Source organism: Zalophus californianus, chromosome 6 (genome assembly GCF_009762305.2).
Source record: "Zalophus californianus isolate mZalCal1 chromosome 6, mZalCal1.pri.v2, whole genome shotgun sequence".
Classification (NCBI taxonomy): domain Eukaryota; kingdom Metazoa; phylum Chordata; class Mammalia; order Carnivora; family Otariidae; genus Zalophus; species Zalophus californianus.
Window position 1 is genome coordinate 33,814,255 of NC_045600.1, and position 20,861 is coordinate 33,835,115.

The following is a 20,861-nucleotide window of genomic DNA, read 5'->3' on the forward strand; positions in this document are numbered from 1 at the left end:
GGAGAGGCAGAAGCAGGCTTCCTGCTGAGCAGGGAGCCCGATGCGGGGCTTGATCCCAGGACCCTGGGATCATGACCTGAGCCAAAGGCAGATGCTTAACGACTGAGCCACCCAGGTGCTCCACATACTATAAATTTTAAATTGCAATTGGCATACTGTGTTTTCAGTGGAACCAGAAAATATTTTCTAGAAGACTGGTATTTATAATTAGTGAAAGCCTAAGGGAAAATAAATTAAAACAAGATAGAAAGTTAATCCATTATGCACACTAATGCTATATATAGTGTTTCTTAAGTAGATTTTCGATGAATTTCACATGAAGTGTTCCTTTTTGATCTTCCAAATAATTTTCATAGAAATGCATTGATAAAGGTGATTGAAATCTGATGGGGATTATCTTAATTTTTTAATTAAAATAGATAACTGAATTAAATGAGATCCCAACACACCCAAACATTCAATAGTATAAAGAAAAAGCAATCCTTCCCCCACCTACCCGGCAAGATACTAAGTCTTCTTAGAGATGAAAAATGGCATACTATACCTTGATTTCTTCTATTTCATCTGGTACTATCTTGTATGCTGATATAGTCCCACCCAACCTGAAATTAGGAAAAGAAAATATTCTCAAAACTGGCAATAGTCTATAAAAATATATGGAGTATTTCTGCCATTAGCATCAGAATGCCACCAATAATTGCTCATTGCCCACCCCAATGACCATGGAGTGAAAACGACCTTTTCATGCTTAAGTTTTCCATATATTAAGAGGTGGATAATGAATGATTACTAAAAGAGGAAACATTAAGTTATATTTTTAACTATAAACTTCTCTTATTGATACTTTTAATAATGTTACCACTTTTACTGATGGATTCTGTCACAACTAAGATGTAGCAAGAACTAATAACAGATATATTTTCCTTTTTGGTTTGTCAGAATTTACTTTTTAGAGTAGTTTTGAATTTACAGAAAAATTGAGTAGAAAGTAAAGAGATTTATTTCCCAGATGCCCCACCAGTTTTCCGTGTTATTAACATATATTAGTGTTGTACATGAGTCACAACTGATGAACCAATAATGATTTTGCTTCTTTTTAAAAATAATTTAAACAAGGAGTTGGAGAGAGGTGTGTGTGTCCAGCACTGCAAGGAAAAGAGATGAGTGTTTAAGGGTTACAATTTAATCCCTAAAATATGATCTTTGCCTTAAGGCAGTGAGGTCATTACTGCCATGATCACCTGTTTGAAAAAAATTTTTTTAAGAAAGTAGTTAAGAATTATGTAACACTTATCAATTGCCAGACATGTTATATATTATCTAATTTAATTCTTTTTTAAAAGAAGATTTTATTTATTTGTTTGACAGAGGGAGATATAGTGAGAGAGGGAACACAAGGAGGGGGAGCGGGAGAGGGAGAAGCAGGCTTCCCCCTGAGCAGGGAGCCCGATGCAGGGCTCGATCCCAGGACGCTGGGATCATGACCTGAGCTGAAGGCAGATGCTTAACTACTGAGTCACCCAGGTGCCCCTAATTTAATTCTCATAACAGTTGCCATTGTAAAAATTGGGATATTGAGACACAGAGTGATTCAGTAATTTCCACAAGTAATTGAAGGGATGTAACTGAGATGCACATTAAGTGTAAAATATATACCAGATTTAAAGTACTCAGTATAAAAAAGGCTAATTAAAAAATACTGAATACATTTAAAAACAATATGGTGGATATATTGAGTTAAGCTATAGTTTCATTAACTTCATCTGCTGCTTTTAGTTTTTATTTTTTTTATTTATTTATTTATTTATTTATTTTTAAAGATTTTATTTATTCATGAGAGACAGAGAGAGAGAGAAGCAGAGGGAGAAGCAGGCTCCCAAGGAGCAGGGAGCCCGATGCGGGACTCGATCCCAGGACCCCGGGATCATGACCTGAGCCGAAGGCAGACGCTTAACCATCTGAGCCACCCAGGCGCCCTGCTTTTAGTTTTTAAAATGTGACTACAAAAAATTTTAAATTACACAGATAGCTTGCATTTGTGACTACTATCATGTATCAATCAGGTACTCTAAGCTCTTAAACACCAAGATTACCTATCTACCATTACTCAAATTCAGTGCTTAAAAAGGAACTTTCTGACTACTTATTTAACTTTATAAATACTTCAGCATCAGAAAAGAGAGTATCAATCCAAGATGGTGGAGGAGTAGGAGACCTTAGTTTAATCTGGTCCCAGGAATTCACCTAGATAGCTATCAAATCATTCTGAACACCTGCAAACTCAACCAGATATCTAAAAAAAGAATAGACGCAACTCTAAAAATAGAAAAGCAACCATTTTCTATAAGGTAGGAGGTTCAGAGAAGTGAATCCAAGGAGATTTATGGGAAGATAAACCACGGTGGGGAGGAAGCCTCCATAAGCCGGCACCAAAAAGTGGTACAGCAGCAGAGTGCAAAATCGGAACTTTAAGAAGTCGGCTGCGGTGAGGGACATCCCTGCCTGAAAGGTGCTCAGGTGGCAAACCAGGGCGGAATCCTAGGTGGGACATTGTGGTCTTAGGATCCTTGGGGGGGTCACAGGAAGACCGGGGGTGCTTGAGTGTAACTGAGTTACCAGGCATTGGAGCAGGGAAGCCGGATACACTCAGTGAGCCCAGGAGTGGGCTCTCTGCTCAGGGATGCCACATACCACGAACCATGGCACAGTCAGCTGACCACTATTTGAACAGGGGCCCAACAAGCAGCAGAACTGGTGAGACTCCCGTTCCTACTCTGGGAGGAGGGCAGCACAGGAGTCTGCAGGGTTTGGAGACGAAATGGGGTCATGTGCCTGAGATAGAAATGCTGGGTCTCAGGCTGGGTGAGCACAGACTGCAGACAGACTCCAGGGAAACAGGAGTGATTGACTGCATTTACCCCAGGGCACACTGAGAAGTAGGGCCCAGAGCTCTTGGCTCTGGGGCTGGAGATTTGGAGGCCACCATTTTCATTCTCATCCTCTAAAACTGTGCAGAAAGCCTTCAGGGAACGAAAACCATAAAGAACAATCTGGAGCAGATTACTTAGCCTGGCCCCCTGGCAAGGGCGGTACAATTCTACCCAGGACAAACACACCTGAAAATCAAAATAGGCCCCTACCCCAGACGATCAGCAATAACATCCAGCCAAGACCAAGTCTATCGATCATTTAGAACTGCAAAACTCCAGTGCTACGGGAATATAGCATATAGAATTCATTTTCCCCCCACAATTCTTTAGTTTTGCAATTTTAATTTTTTCCCCTTTATTTTATTTATTCCTGGGCTGTAAAGTTGGTTCAACATCCACAAATCAATCAATGTGATAACACTACATAAAAGAAAGGACAAGAAACATATGATCCTCTCAACAGAACCAGAAAAAGCACTTGACAAAGTACAACAGACTTTCTTGATTAAAACTCTTCACTGTGTAGGGATAGAAGGAACATATCTCAATATCTAAGAGCCATATATGAAAAGCCCACAGTGAATACATTCTCAATGGGGAAAAACAGAGCTTTTCCCCTAAGGTCAGAACACGACAGGGATGTCCACGCTCACCAAGGTTGTTCAACATAGTACCAGAAATCCTAACCTCAGCAATCAGACAACAAAAAGAAATAAAAGGCATCCAAATTGGCAAAGAAGTCAAACACTGACTCTTCGCAGATGACATGGTACTCTACGTGGAGAACCCAAATTCTCCACCCCATAGTTGCTAGAATTCCTATAGGAATTCAGCAACGTGGCAGGATATAAAATCAATGCACAGAAATTGGCTGCATTTCTATACACCAACAATGAGATCCAGAAGAAAGAAATTAAGGAGTTGATTCCATTTACGATTGCACCCAAAATCATAAGATAGCTAGGAATAAACCTAACCAAAGAGGCAAAGGATCTGTACTCAGAAAACTATAGAACACTCATGAAAGAAACTGAGGAAGACACAAAGAGATGGAAAAACGTTCCACACTCATGGACTGGAAGAACAAATATTGTTACAATGTCTATGCTACCTACAGCAATCTATATGTGCAAAGCAATCCCTATCAAAATAACACCAACTTTTCTCACAGAGCTGGAACAAATAATCCTGAAATTTGTATGGAACCAGAAAAAAGCCTTAATAGCCAAAAGAATGTTGAAAAAGAAAACCAAAGCTGGAGGTATCACACTGCTGGACTTCATATGGTCACCTCAAAAGTTACTGAAAAATAATCTGGTGAAACCAAGTATCTAATCCTAGATTTAAAAATAAAACAAACTGCTTGTTAATTAAAAAAAAAAAAAGGAAAAAAAGAAAAGAGAGTATCACAAATAAGGCACTTACATATTCTAGATACTTGGGGATACTTCCTGTCTTAAATATAAATTAATAAATGACATTTTGGTTTCTATTTTAAGATAACTTAATTTTCAGCCCAATGAATTTTATTAAAAACTCTACATTTAAACCCTTTACTATTACTACTTATTCTTGCTAACGGAAATAGTGTTCAAACCTTGATTTGAGAATTACTTCCTAGATTTAAAGTGCCATGATTGCATGATGAAAATACTAACGAAATTTAACTTAATTCAGATTATACAGCATATATAAGTGATACAGTAAATAAGACCATAGCAGGATAAACAGCAAAAGAAGACTAAATGTTACTAAAATGAAAAAATATTTAAGTATCTGTAAGAGGTTTCAAGTAGGCATTTAAAAAATGTTTTTACTGTCAATTATTAAATTTTTAAGTTAAAAGTCGAAATTGTTGGGATATCAATAAGGAATTTAGAGCAAAAACTACTGAAAACTCAGGACTTCAATTTCCCATCTTGCAAATAAAGAGTTAATCATTTTATTCTTTGAGTTTATTTTATGTAAGAGATACAAACCAGGGAATGAGAATGCAAAGAAATCATAGTCTTATACAGAAGCAGACTGAGTAAACAAATGTCTGTCATATAACGCATTAAGGAGTCAAAATAGAACTAGGCAGAAGTTGAAGTTAGAAATTATTTCAAAATAAAGAGTATTTTAAAATTATGTAACATTGAGGGTGCCTGGATGACTCAGTCATTAAGCGTCCGCCTTCGGCTCAGGTCATGATCCCAGAGTTCTGGGATCAAGCCCTGCATCGGGCTCCCTGCTCAGCAGGAAGCCTGCTTCTCCCTCTCCTGCTCCTCCTGCTTGTGTTCCCTCTCTTGCTGTCTCTCTCTCTGTCAAATAAATAAATTAAATCTTTAAAAAAGTCCACAATAGCCAAACTGTGGAAAGAGCCAAGATGTCCATCGACAGATGAATGGATAAAGAAGATGTGGTATATATACACAATGGAATATTATGCAGCCATCAAAAGGAATGAGATCTTGCCATTTGCAACGACATGGATCGAACTGGAGGGTCTTATGCTTAGTGAAATAAGTCAATCAGAGAAAGACATGTATCATATGACCTCACTGATATGAGGAATTCTTAATCTCAGGAAACAAACTGAGTGTTACTGGAGTGGTTGGGGGTGGGAGGGATGGGGTGGCTGGGTGATAGACATTGGGGAGGGTATGTGCTACGGTGAGCGCTGTGAATTGTGCAAGACTGTTGAATCACAGATCTGTACTTCTGAAACAAATAACGCAACATATTTTAAGAAAAAAGAAAAAGAAGAAGATAACAGGAGAGGAAGAATGAAGGGGAGTAAGTCAGAGGGGGAGACGAACCATGAGAGATGATGGACTCTGAAAAACAAACTGAGGGTTCTAGAGGGAGGAGGGTAGGGGGATGGGTTAGCCTGGTGATGGGTATTAAAGAGGGCACATTCTGCATGGAGCACTGGGTGTTATGAACAAACAATGAATCATGGAACACTACATCAAAAACTAATGATGTAATATATGGTGATTAACATAACAATAAAAAAATTAAAAAGGAAAAAGTAATTTGATAGAGGAAAAAAAATAAATCTTTAAAAAAAATAAAATTATCTATCATTGTAAAATAAACTGGTAATACTATAGTCTACAGCAACTGTTAAATAAATGGCATTGTAGATTACAGAAATAGTTTATATTTGTTAGTACAATAATGATTCAAAGATGCAATTATGATAATGTTTGACTTGTGGAAGAAAAAATAAAAACAAAGTTGCTATGATAAACTTAATTCTATTTAAATAAAAAACTCATTTTCTCTTGATTAATGCTGACTACCAGTGCTTCAAATATTGTTTTTCCTGAAATCCCAACCTGGGGAAGGTAGGCTTCCAGATAATATTCTTATATCAACTTCAAGTCAGTCATAATGGTTTTAACTGTTAAAAAGGCAGGTGAAGGGAGGAGGAGTTAAGGTGGTGGAGAAGGGGTGCCTGGGTGGCTCAGTTGGTTTAGCGTCTGCCTTTGGCTCAGGTCATGATCCCGGGGTCCTGGGATCGAGCCCCGCGTTGGGCTCCCTGCTCAGCTTAACCAACTGAGCCATCCAGGCACCGCTTAGATTTGAATTTTAATTAGAGCCAGAAGCTAGCACTTTGAAGGGAAGCCTTATTATAAAGGGGGAAAAATAGGTCAATAACTGGAAGGAGAAAGGAGACCAAAAGATATCTTTTTTATAGGAGAGTAACAGCATGTTTGTATGCTGATAAGAAAAATCAAATGAAAAGAGAAAAGTAAAAATTCAGGATATTGGAAAATTGAGGGAGCTATATCTTTGGGTGGATGAAAAGGGATAGGATTTAATACACAAATGGATTGCTTGACCTTTGCTCAGAAGATTGCATGGTTCATTCATGTATATTCACCATTGATAACACATGAGAAGACAGATTGTTTGAATTCAGATGCAGGAAGGTAGATAATTGTGATGAGACTGGAATAGATTTTTCTTCTAATTCTCCGCAGAACAACTTTCAGGATTTACAGGTTTCATCAATACTAAAGGTAATACATAATTAAAGAAAACCCTACATGGGATCAAATATTTAAAATTATTTTTTTCAAAATATACTAGAGATAAAAATCATAACTAGCATATCCTTCAGGAAGCAAAGGAACAGTAAGAATTAAAATTTGATTTCTTAACTCAATTTCTTTTTTTTTAAAGATTTTATTTATTTATTTGACAGAGAGAGACACAGCGAGAGAGAGGAAACATAAGCAGGGGGAGTAGGGGAGAGAGAAGCAGGCTTCCCACTGAGCAGGGAGCCCGACGTGGGGCTCGATTCCAGGACCCTGAGACCATGACCTGAGCTGAAGGCAGACGCTTAACGACTGAGCTACCCAGGCACCCTATTAACTCGATTTCTTTACATTTCATAGCTGCTACGTAATTTTTAAAAAATACTGCCATAAATACCTATACATTATCTATATCCTTCACTGACTTGAGAGAGCATGATGCCTCTTCAGCTTCATCTCCCAGTATTATTACTTCCTGTACTCTAATACAATGCACTTACTAAATTTCAAACAATTTAAAATCACATATAGCTGCCCAAAGATCCAAACCTTTTCACATACCCACATCTTTGTGTACAGTGTTCTCTGACTGGTCTTCCTGGAAGACAACTATAGGTCTTTTAAAACCTAAGTGAAAAGTTAATTTTTCTGGAAAATTATTTTGGACATTCCTCTCTCATCTCTTCAATACTCTTTCCCTCTTGTATGGTTAAACATGAATTCCTCTATTCTATCTATACTGTGTACCTATTTCTATTCTTTACTTTATAGATCTATAGTACAATGTATTGTTCTTCTGAGTAGTTGTTCTACCCATTACTGAAAGTGGGGTATTGAGTTCTCTAGCTGTTACTGTTGAATTGTCTATTTGTCCCTCCAATTCTGTCAGCTTTTGCTTCTTGTACGGTAAGACTCTGTTAGGTGCATGTATGTTTATAATTGTTAATTCTTCCTTTGATCAATGTAAAATGTCCTCTTTAAAACTTACTGCTTATATAATTCTTTCCCCTTAGAGAACTCTGAAAGTCAGATGGTTTCTATATTACAAAAGTTGGCCAAATGTATAGTATAAATAGGTGTGAAATAAATGTTTTGAAATAAAATCTATTTTGGGCGCCTGGGTGGCTCAGTTGGTTAAGCGACTGCCTTCAGCTCAGGTCATGATCCTGGAATTCCAGGATCGAGTCCCGCATCGGGCTCCCTGCTCAGCAGGGAGTCTGCTTCTCCCTCTGACCTCCCCCCTCTCATGTGCTCTCTCTCTCACTCTCTCTCTCAAATAAATAAAATCTTTAAAAAAAATAAAATCTATTTTAATTTTTAATAACCTAGAGATTACATAATCTTCTATAGTAATCTATTCCAATGCCCCTTATTGTGTACTTTTTTCCCTTAGAATAAATAACAAAAATCACTCATTTTGAAATTCATATTGACTTTCTTTTGATCTGTCTTGGTGTATATACCAAACAAATGATCATACTTCTATATATATATGAAGTCTGTGCACTACATGGCTAAATCATTACTCAGCTTTCTCTTTAGTAAATTAAAAATTTTTTGTAAAAAAAATTATTTTAAATTTGATTTTCTAAATCTTTGAATATTCTTATGGTTCTTCTCTGAATTATCACCAAATTCCTTTTTAGTCTAAATTAATGAACAATTTTCATAATTTGTGTGTTTATTTATATTGTTTTTAAACTTTATTATCAATTTATAATGCCTTATTCAGTAGAGCTATTAAATATTTTCCTTATACATGCAAGTATCTCTTCTTCAATCTCAGACATATTATTGACAAGTATTTTTATTTAATAATCTTTTGAGCACCTACTATGTACAAATATTGTTATATGCTACTGGGAAACACAAAAGAAACAGTGGTAAAAGTTATTACAAATTTACGCTACTTAAATGTAGCTTACATATGACTGCTGCTCGGGGTGCCTGAGTGGCTCAGTCATTAAGCATCTGCCTTTGGCTCAGGTCATGGTCCCAGGGTCCTGGGATCAAGCCCCGCACTGGGCTCCCTGCTCAGTGGGAAGCCTGCTTCTCCCTCTCCCACTCCCCCTGCTTGTGTTCCCTCTCCCGCTGTGTCTCTCTGTCAAATAAATAAATAAAATCTAAAAAAAAAAAAGATATGACTGCTGCTCAATGGCCATTCTAACTACATATAGTCAGCTCACACATTACTTGTGTATATAATAGCAATTATTCTAAACTTCCATCTTTTTCCAAGCTTTTAACCCATGCCTATCTCTCTTCCTTTTACCAGGTAAGTTTTTCTTCTTCCTTATTAAAAAGACAGAAGTTACTGATAAATTCTATTTCTCTACTATATTTAAATATAATTAACATATAGGGTATTATTAGTTTCAGGAGTAGAATTTAGTGATACAACAGTTCCATATAACACCCAGTGCTCACTACAACAAGTGCCCTTCTTATTGCCCATCACCCAATTACCCCATCCCCCCATCCACCTCCCCTCAGTACCCCTCAGTTTGTTTCCTAGAGTCTCTTATGGTTTGCTTCCCTGTTTTTATCTTATTTTATTTTTCCTTCCCTTCCCTATATTCATGTTTTGTTTCTTAAATTCCACATATGAGTGAAATCATATGGTATTTGTCCTTCTCTGACTGACTTATTTCGCTTAGCATAATACGGTTCTAGTTCCAGCCACATTGTTATAAATGGAAGGATTTAATTCATTTTGATGGCTAATATTCCTGTGTGTGTGTGTGTGTGTGTGTGTGTGTGTGTGTGTGTGTGTGTGGTGTGTGTGTGTAGCACATCTTCTTTATCCATTCATCCGTCGGTGGACATCTGGACTCTTTCCACGTTTTGGCTATTGTGGACATTGCTGCTATAAACAATGAAGTGCAGGTGCCTCTTCGAATCACTATTTTTGTATCCTCTGGATACAAAATATCTAGTACTGCAATTGCTGGGTCGTACCGTAGTTCTAGTTTTAACTTTTGAGAAACCTACATACTGTTTTCCAGAGTGGCTGTACCAGTTTGCATTCCCACCAATAGTTTAAGAGGTTTCCCCTTTCTTCCCATTCTCCTCAACATCTGTTGTTAATTGAATTGTTAACTTTATCCATTCTGGCTGGTGTGAGTTGATATCTCATTGTGGTTTTGATTTGTATTTCCCTGATGATGAGTAATGTTGAGCCTTTTCTCATGTGTCTGTTGGACATTTGGATGTCTTCTTTGTAGAAATGTCTGCTCATGTCTTCTGCCCATTTCTTGGAATTTTAGTTCTTTGTGTGTTGAGTTTGATAAGTTCTTTATAAATTTTGGATACTATCCCTTTATCTGATATGTCATTTGCAAATATATTCTGCCATTCTGCAGGTTGCCTTTTATTTATGTTGTTTTCTTTGCTGTGCAAAAGCTTTTTATCCTGATTAAGTCCCAATAGTTCATTTTGCTTATGTTTCCCTTGCCTGTGGAGACAAGTCTAGCAAGAAGTTGCTGCAGCCAGGGTCAAAAAGATTACTGGCTGTGTTCTCTAGGATATTGATGGATTCCTGTCTCACAGTTAGATTTTTCATCCATTTTGAATTTATTTTTGTATGTGATATAAGAAAGTGGTCCAGTTTCATTCTTCTGGATGTGGCTATCCAGTTTTTCCAACAGCGTTTGTTGTTGAATAGACTGGCTTTTTTTTTTTTTTTCAATTGGCTATTCTTTTTTTTTTTTAAGATTTTATTTATTTGTCAGACAGAGAGAGAGAGCACAAGCAGGGGGGTTGGCAGGCAGAGGGAGAGGGAGAAGCAGACTCCCCACTGAGCAAGGAGCCCAATGCGGGACTCAATCCCAGGACCCTGGGATCATGACCTGAGCCAAAGGCAGACGCTCAACCAACTGAGCCATCTAGGCACCCCTCCATTGGCTATTCTTTCCTGCTTTGTTGAAGATTTGTTGATGATAGGGTCCAGGGTCCATTTCTGGGTTCTCTATTCTGTTCCATTGATCTGTGTGTCTGTTTTTGTACCAGAACCATACTGTTGTGATTACTACAACTTTGTAATAGAGCTTGAAGTCCAGAATTGTGATGCCTCCAGGTTTGGTTTTCTTTTTCAACATTCCTTTGGCTATTCGGGCTCTTTTCTGGTTCCACACAAATTTTAGAATTGTTTGCTCCAGCTCTGTGAAAAATGCTGGTGTTATTTTGATAGGGATTGCACTGAATGTGTAGATTGTTTTGGGTAATATAGACATTTTAACAATATTTCTTCTTCCAATCCATGAGCATGGAGTATTTTTCCATTTCTTTGTGTCTTCTTCAATTTCTTTCATAAGTGTTCTATAGTTTTCAGAGTACTGATCTTTTACCTCTGGTTAGGTTTATTCCTTAGGTATCTTATGGTTTTTGGTGCAACTGTAAATGGGATCAACTCCTTAATTTCTCTTTCTTCTGTTTCATTGTTGGTGTATAGAAATGCAACAGACTTCTGTGCATTGATTTTATATCCTGTGACTGATCAGTTCTAGCAATTTTTTGATGGAGTCGTTTGGGTTTTCTACACAGAGTATCAGGTCATCTGAGAAGAGTGAAAGTTTGACTTCTTTGCAGATTTGGATGCCTTTTATTTCTTTTTGTTGTGTGACTGCTGAGGCTAGGAGTTCCAGTACTACGTTAAACAACAGTGGTGAGAGTGGACATCCCAGTCGTGTTCCTGACATTAGGGGAAAAGCTCTCAGTTTTTCCCTGTCGTGGGTGTTTCATATATGACTTTTTATGTTGAGATATGTTCCTTCTATCCCTACTTTGTTGAGGGCTGTTATCAAGAAAGGATGCTAAACTTTGTCAAATGCTTTTTCTGCAACTATTGAGAGGATCATATGGTTCTTGTTCTTTCTTTTATTAAGGTGGTATAATCAAGTTGATTGATTTGCGGATGTTGAACCACCCCTGCAGCCCAGGAATAAATCCCTCTTGGTCATGGTGAATAATCCTTTAATGTACTGTTGGATCCTATTAGTATCTTGGTGAGAATTTCTGCATCCATGTTCATCAGGGATATTGGTCTGCATTTCTTTTTGGTGGGGTCTTTGGTTTGGGATCAAGGCAATGCTGGCCTCACAGAATGAGTTTGGAAGCTTTCCTTCCATTTCTATTTTTTGAAACTGCTTCAGAGGAATAGGCATCAATTCTTCTTTAAATGTTTGGTAGAATTCTGCTGGAAGGCCATCTGACCCTGGGCTCTTGTTTGTTGGGAGATTTTCGATTACTGCTTCAACTTCTTTGCTGGTTATGGGTCTGTTCAGGTTTTCTATTTCTTCCTGTTTCAGTTTTGGTAGTTTATATGTTTCTAAGAATACATCCATTTCTTCCAGACTGCCTAATTTGTTGGCATATAATTGCTCATAATATGTTCTTATAATTGTATTTCTTCGGTGTTGGTTGTGATCTCTCCTCTTTCATTAATGATTTTATTTATTTGGGTCCTTTTCCTTTCCTTTTTGCTAAGTCTGGCTAGGGGTTTGTCGATCTTATTAACTCTTTCAAAAAACCAGCTCCTAGTTTCGTTGATCTGTTCCACTATTTGTTTGATTTCTATGTCATTGATTTCTGCTCTAATCTTTATTATTTCTCTTTTCCTGCTGGATTTAGGCTTTATTTGCTGTTCTTTCTCCAGCTCCTTTAGATGTAAGGTTAGGTTGTATATTTGAGACTTTTCTTGTTTCTTGAGGAAGGCCTGTAATGCTATATACTTCCCTCTTAGGACCACCTTTGCTGAACACTTTGAACTGTTGTGTTTTCATTTTCATTTGCTTCCATGTATTTTTTTAATTCTTCTTTAATTTTCTGGTTGACCCATTTATTCTTTAATAGGGTGTTCTTTAACCTCCATTTTGTGGTCCTTCCAAATTTTTTCAGTTGCAAGTGGCTGACTTCCAGTTTCATAGCATTGTGGTCTGAAAATATGCATGGTATGATCTCAATCTTTTTGTGCTTGTTGAGGCCTGATTTGTGACCCAGTATGTGATCTATTCTGGAAAATGTTCCATGTGCACTCAAAAATAATGTGTATTCTGCTGCTTTAGGATAAAATGCTCTGTGCATATCTATTAAAGGATAAAATGCTCTGTGCGTATCTATTAATTCCATCTGGTTTAGTGTGTCATTCAAAGCCCTTGTTTCTTAGTTGATCTTCTGCTTAGATGATCTGTCCATTGCTCTGAGTGAGGCATTAAAGTCCCCTACTATTATTGTATTATTATCAATGAGTTTGTTTGTTATTAATTGATTTATATATTTGGCTGTTTCCAAGGTAGGGACATAAATATTTACAGTTAGATTTTCTTGTTGGGTAGACCCCTTTATTATGATATAGTGTACATCTTCATCTCTTATTACAGTCTTTGTTTTAAAATCTAGTTTGTCTCTCATGAGCACTGGGTGTTATAAGCAACTGAGAAATTACTGAACACTACATCTAAAACTAATGATGTATTATGTTGGCTAATTGAATTTAAATTAAAAAAATCTAGTTTGTCTCACAGAAGGATGGCTACTCCAGCTTTCTTTTGATGTCCGTTAGCATGATAAATGGTTCTCCACCCCCCCACTTTCAATCTGGAGGTGTCTTTGGGTATAAAATGAGTCCTTTGTAAGCAGCATATTGATGGGTCTTGTTTTTGTATCCGTTCTGATACCGTGTCTTTTGATTGGAGCAGTTAGTCCATTTACATCCAGAGTAATTGTTGAAAGACAGGAATTTAGTGCCATTGCATTACCTGTAAAGTCGCTGTTCCTGTAGACAGTCTCTGTTCCTTTCTGGTCTTTGTTACTTTTGGTCTCTCTTTCCGCTCAGTGGGTCCCCTTTAATATTTCTTGCAGGCCTGGCTTAGTGTTTAGGAATTCCTTTAGTTTTTCTTTGTCTTGGAAACTCTTTATCTCTCTTTCTGTTCTGAATGACAGCCTTGCTGGATAAAGTATTCTTGGCTGCATATTTTTCCCAATTAGCATGTTGAATATATCATGCCAGTACCTTCTGGCTGCCAGGTCTCTGTGGACTAGTATGCTTCCAGCCTTATGTGTCTACCATTATAGGTTAAGAACCTTGTCTCCTGAGCTGCTTTCAGAATTCTCTCTTTATCTTTGTACTTTCAAGTTTCATTATGATATGTCATGGTGTTGACCTGATTTTGTTGATTTCTCTGTGCCTCTTGGACTTGAATGCCTGTTTCCTTCCCCAGATTAGGGAAGTTTTGAGCTATAATTTGTTCAAATATACCTTCTGCCCCCTTTTCCTCCTCCTCTTCTGGGACTCCTATGATATGATATTATTTCATTTTATGGTTTCGCTGAGTTCTCTAAGTCTACCTCATGATCTAATTGTTTCTAGTAGTTTTCTTTCCCTCTTCTTTTCAGCTTTATTATTTTCCATAATTTTACCTTCTATGTTACGTATCTTCTCCTCTGTTTCTTCAGTCCTCGTAGTGATTATATCCTGTTTTGCAAGTCAATTATACCATTTTTTATTTTAGCTTTACTAGTTTTTAGGTCTTTTATTTCAGCTACAAGGGCTTCTCTGGTGTCTTCTATGCTTTTTTCAAGTCCCAGTAGTAGACTTATTACTGTTGATCTAAATCCTTTTTCAGATATATAGCTTATATCGGCTTTGAGAAAGTCCCTGTCTGTGATATCTTCCTGACCTTTCCTTTGGGGAGATATTCTCCATCCTGTCATTTTGGCTATGTTTGTTTCTTTTGTGTGTTATGAAAGGTTGTTATGCTTCCTGCACTTCGGAATACTACTACATTAAAAAGAGGTCACACACTGTCCAGGGCCTGGCACTTCAGGAAGTGTTTCTGGTGTATAGTGTGTGTACTCTGCTGTTGAAATATGGCTGCTCTTTCCCACTGGTCAGTCCTCTGCAGAGTTCCTCCTTGCTTGCACTGGGGAGTGCTTTGACTTTTATCTAGGTGTGCTTTGATTTGTTTGTTGTAAAATGCCTGGGGGGCGGGGAGAAGGAAGAAAAAGAAAGCCTTTTTCAAAAAGAAGAGAAAAGAGAACCAGATAAGCCAAACAGACAATTAAAAAAAAAAAAAAAGCTATAAGCCTGATTCCAAAGAAAAAGAATGGAGGCAAAAAAAAAAAAAAAAAAAAGAAAGAAAAAAAAGAAAAAAGAAGTCTGATCAAAAAGAGAGAGAGAGGGAGACAGAGAGAGAACAGGAAATGAAAAAACTAACATACAAAAACTCTAAGCCTGATTCTAAAGGAGAAAGGGGGAAAAAAAGAAAAAGAAGAAAGAAGAAAAAAATACATCCTGGTCCTATTTCAACCAAAACTGAAAGGGATGCTTTGAAGCACAGTGTGATCAACAGAGTTGGTGCATGGGGCATGCTGTCTGTTTTTCTCTTCTGGGGAGATGCTGGCTGTGCTAGCTCAGGGTTGAACCTGCCCCAGTAAAGAAAAAAAAAAAAGCACTTCCCAAGCACAGGGTGGGCGGGGTTTGGTGTAAATGGCTTCCACCTCCACTGGGGGCCGCTCTATTGCTCTCTGATGTCCCATAGTGTTGGCGTGGGGCGCAAATGGTGACACCCCACTCTCTCCTCCCTGGACAGGGGATCTCACACCACCTGCTGTTCAGGAAGCCCTCACAGAAAATCTAGGGCTTTCAGTGCACCCTGCACCCAGTTCTCTTCCATTTATCTCCGGTGCCGCTGGGATTCAAACCTCCAAATTTTAAAGGAGATGACACCACTTGGATCCACTCCCTCCTCCGACTTAGAGGCTTGCTGTGCTCTGACCAGTGCCCTTTGTCCCATAAATACAATCCTCCACCTAGAGTTGTACAAACTCTAGGCACCACAAAAAAGCAGCAACCAGGTTATCGCCCATCTGTGCATGCCTTAGTCGCTTGCTGATGAAAGGCCACTTAGTGGTGCCTGCAGGGTCTTTTGTACTTGGAGAGGCATAATACCCACTTCTAAATGTACTCCAGGAAGGGGAACAATCTCTCCCACTGCGACCCCAAAGATCCCTACACTATTCTGTGCACACTCCCTGACTACAGCTATCCTTGTCTCTGGGAGCGCACTCTACAGCTCTGCTCCAGTGAAAGTCGAGCACTTCTAAAAGCTGAGAGCTAAACTCACTGTTTGCAAAAAACCCGTGCCACTCAGTTCCCCCAGCTCCCCAGTGTGTGGTCCCAGAGGTTTTCTTCCTCAGAAATAATGTTTTACCAACTTTCTAGACATCACTTAGGCCAGTCAAGTTGACACATACAATCAACCATAATAGGAAGATTAACTTGGAAGTAGTACTGGGACATGAGGTGACAGAAACATCAGAAAAGGGATAAATCTAATAATTTATGTAGTATGTGATAATAAGGGTTTCATCTAGAAGAAAAAATAGACTAGAGAGAAACAGGGAAAATTAAGGAAGAACAGTTACAATTTTTTTTAAAGAAGAGTAAACATTTTACAGTTAATATTTAAAGAACATTTGGAACACGTATTTCAGATAGGTCTGCAAAACACCAGAGAATTAAAAAACCTTATCTAGATAACAGCTCTATTACTAACAATGAGTTCTAAGACTTAAAGTAAACTACTTAATCTCCAGAAGAGCCAGATTTTATTATCAGTAAAATAAGCAAAACTGTGACCAGTTTGTTTACCTCATACCTTTGTTGCCAGTAACAAATTAGATAATATATATGTTTCCAAAGAAGACATCCAGATGGCTAACAGACACATGAAAAGATGTTCAACATCACTCATCATCAGGGAAATACAAATCAAAACCATGATGAGAAAACAATTCACACCTCAGACTGGCTAAAATTAACAACATGGGAAACAACAGACATTGTCAAGGATGCAGAGAAAAGGGAACCCTCTCAAACTGCTGGTGGGAATGCAAACTGGTGCAGCTACTCTGGAACAGTATGCAGGTTCCTCAAAAAAAAAAAAAAAAAAAAAATAGAACTACCCTATGACCCAGCAATTGCACTACTAGGTATTTACCCAAAGGACACAAAAATACAGATTTAACATGCACCCCAACGTTTATAGCAGTAATGTCCATAATAGCCAAATTATGGAAAGAGCCCAAATGTCCATCGACTGATGAATGGATAAAAAAGAGGTGGTGTATATGTATATATATACACAACAGATTATCAAAAAGAATGAAATCTTGCCATTTGCAATGGCGTCGATGGAGCTAGAGTGTATTATGGTAAGTGAAATGAGTCAGAGAAAGATAAATACCACATGATTTCATTCATACATGGAATTTAAGAAACAAAACAGATGAACATATGGGAAGGAAAAAAAGAGAGAGAGAAAGGGAAGCAAACCATAAGAGACTCTGAAAGATACTGAACAAACTGAAGATTGACAGAGGGAGGTGGGTGGGGGATGGGCTAAATAGGTAATGGGTATTAAGAAGGGCACTTGTTATGATGAGCACTGGGTGTTGTATGTAAGTGATGAATCACTAAATTCTACTCTTGAAACTAATATTACACTATATGTTAACTCCAATTTAAATAAAATTTGAGACAGAAAAAAATATATATGAATATACCTTACAAAGTCTAAATGCTACAGGAAATAATTATTATTTAAAGTAAGAAAAGCTGAAACAGTATCTGATCAGTTTTATGATTATAACAAATATGGGCCTACTAAGATATCATAATCTTAAAGTGAGTAAAAATTATCTAATTTTTAATTTTAAGTAATTAGAAACTGAAACTCTAACTCCAGGTTTTTATATAAATTTTATTTTGCTTAACTATAGTTTATTTTTTCCATTTTGATAGTCCAACTGTTACATGACTTTCTGAATAAAAAATCACTTTCAATTACATGTATTTTTTTATAGATCTATATAAAACAGATGATATGAAAATACTATAGTATGGGGTAAAAGTACTTACTCAGAAATCAAGTCTGCTGGGTTTTATTTCTAATTATTATATGAATTTGGGTTATTTACTAATCAACTTGTAAACAACCCGAATGTCTAAAAAATGTGCAATTAGTTATATAAATGATGGTATGCCAAGGTAATACATTCAAATATCAAACAAATTTTGAAGCTCATTTAGTAACATGAGAAAGATAATATTCAAAGAAAAAGAAAACATGAATTTATTCAATAATTCTGTATGCAATATTGTGCTCACAAATTTGAAAAAGCTAAAGGAAGTGAAAGATTTCCTATGAGAATACGAAATAAAAATTGATATAGGATGAAATTTAAAAGTTAAAAAAAAAAAGCCAGTCACAAAGAAGAGATTTTTTTTTAACGATTTTATTTATTTATTTGACAGAGCGCACAAGCAGCGGGAGTGGCAGGCAGAGGCAGAGGGAGATGCAGACTCCCCGCAGAGCAGGGGGAGCCCAATGTGGGACTCAATCCCAGGACCCTGGGATCATGACCTGAGCCGAAGGCAGTTGCTTAACCAACTGAGCCACCCAGGTGCCCACTAAGAAGAGATTTTTAAAGGCAGACAAAATCCACTTCCAAAAAGGCATCAGGAGCAGAAGCAATATGGTTTTTATAGGTGAGTCCCATAAAATAGTGAATTAATAGAAATTCCTACGTGACTTAAACAATTTCAGAACAGAAAATGGAAAGCTGCCTAATATATTCTATAAGGCTTGCATTAATTTGGTATCAAAACCAGGATAATATCTTTTAAAAATGTAGATGCAAAAATCCTAATAAACTGTAGCAGTGTATTAAAATAAAGATATCATGTCCAAGTAAGGTTTATCTCTAGAGTAGGGTTCAATATAAATGAAAAAAACTTAAGAACATTACAACAGATATTGAAAAAGTACTTGATAATATTCTAATTAACTCCTGATTCAAATAAACAAAAACTAAAGCTTCAAATAAACCAGGAATAGAAAGAAACTTATTCAACCTGATTAAGGGGATATATAAGAAATCAAAAGTAACATCATATTAAATGGTGAAAAATCAGAAGCATTCTCACTAAAACAGGAACAAGTCTGGAAATCACAGTACCTTCAGTATTTATTTATTTATTTACTTGACAGAAAGAGACAGCGAGAGAGGGAACATAAGCAGGGGGAGTGGGAGAGGGAGAAGCAGACATCCCGCTGAGCAGGGAGCCCGATGTGGGGCTCGATCCCAGGACACTGGGATCATGACCTGAGCCGAAGGCAGATGCTTAACAACTGAGCCACCCAGGTGCCCCAGTATCTTCAGTTTTAATTAAATTCATAATTATTTAATTAAATTCATATTACAGGCCTAGCAGAACAAGTAAGAGTTCAATATATTGGGTGGACATGAGATTAACAAGAAAAATCAAAATACTAGTAATAACCAATAAGAAAATGTAAAAGAGAATAAAAAGACTATGTTCACCATAGGAAATACACATGCATATACATACACATACACTTATACACACTAACTAGAAATAAGTCTGAGTAATTTGAAAAATATGCTTTTTCAGCAAAGAAAGCTATATGTGTGTGCACTTGCAAATAACTTTGTGAAGGCACTCCTTTTAAGTTCACAGTCCTTTTAGACATCTAGAGATTGATCCATAGTATCAAGAGGTTGGGTTGTAAACCTATGGGCCATGCTAAATTCAATCTTTTAAGGTGATTCTCTGGACATCTGTATGTTTGTTTGTTTATGTGCATACCTCTAATCAGCAAATGAATTCTCTAGGCTAACACAGGTCCTAACTCTCCCTGTTGTCTTATACCAACATTTGGCATGTCTATAATACTGTGTTGCAACTGAAGACATTTGATTTTGTGACTCTAAATTTTACTATATGTCAACATGAGTGTACAATTTCTGAGAACAAAACACTATATGTTATGTCTTTTTATCTTCCACAAAACCTAATACAAATCCTACAAAATAAATGTTCATAAATATTTGTTGGTTTGTTGATTTTTGAATGATTTTAGGGAGATTTTAAAGCTAATTTGTGTTAGAACAATCATGTGTATAATGACCAAAATAATCATATAGTTTATACATTTAAAGTATTAAACCCCTTTGCTTCTAAATTCTATTTTGATTGAGCTTATTCCCATGTTGGCTAGAAGATAAACTCTAGGCATTTTGTTACAGGCTTACACTATTAATCTAATTATATGGTAAAGGAATAGTATAGTTAGAATTCACTATAGTAAGCATTAGTAAGTGAATATGTTCTTGATTAAAATTATGTATTTTTCAAGGAATGCCAACACTAAAGCAAATGAACTTGGTACACAATGGGGAAGATAAAGCCTTATAGAAAGTCTCATAATGAGAATATAGAGGTTAAGAAATATCTTTTCCTTCACTTATTTCATCTTGGTGGCCTACAAAACTCCCCTTTTACTTTTTCACAAATGGTTTCAGAACAATTAGACATCCATACATCACCAAATGAACCTTGATCTAAACCTCACATCTTACACAAAAATGAACTCATATTGATCTTAGATCTAAAAGTAAAAATCAAAAATTTTTTAGAAAATACAGGAAAAAATCTTTATGACCTTGACTTGTCAAAGTGCTCATCAAAACTGAGAACTTTCACTCTGTGAAAGACACTGTGAAGAAAATGAAAAGACAAATTACTGCCTGGAAAAAAATATTAGCAAATCACATATCCACAAAGGGCCTGTATATAGCTCCACAAAGAATATATAAAGAACTCTCAAAACTCAACACTAAGAAAGCAAACAACATATTTAAAAATGGACAAAAGATTTGAATAAACACTTGTTGACCAACAATGGTATACAGATGGCAAATATGCACATGAAGTAATATGCAACATGATTAGCCAATAAGAAATTGAAATTAAAACAATTCACCTGTGATGATCACAGAGTATTATATGGAAGTGTTTAATTACTATATTATATAA

General features: G+C 36.8%; 1 protein-coding gene across 11 annotated transcripts in view; it reads right to left on the reverse strand.

Moving 5' to 3' along the window:
* GPHN (gephyrin) overlaps positions 1-20,861 on the reverse strand; it is a 624,840-nt gene that overhangs the window by 367,917 nt on the left and 236,062 nt on the right. For all 11 annotated transcript variants that reach the window (XM_027571275.2, XM_035728121.1, XM_027571272.2 and 8 more), the window contains exon 3: positions 545-602. In XM_027571275.2, coding sequence (XP_027427076.1) covers positions 545-602 — 58 coding nt within the window. The remainder of the gene's footprint in view (positions 1-544; positions 603-20,861) is intronic.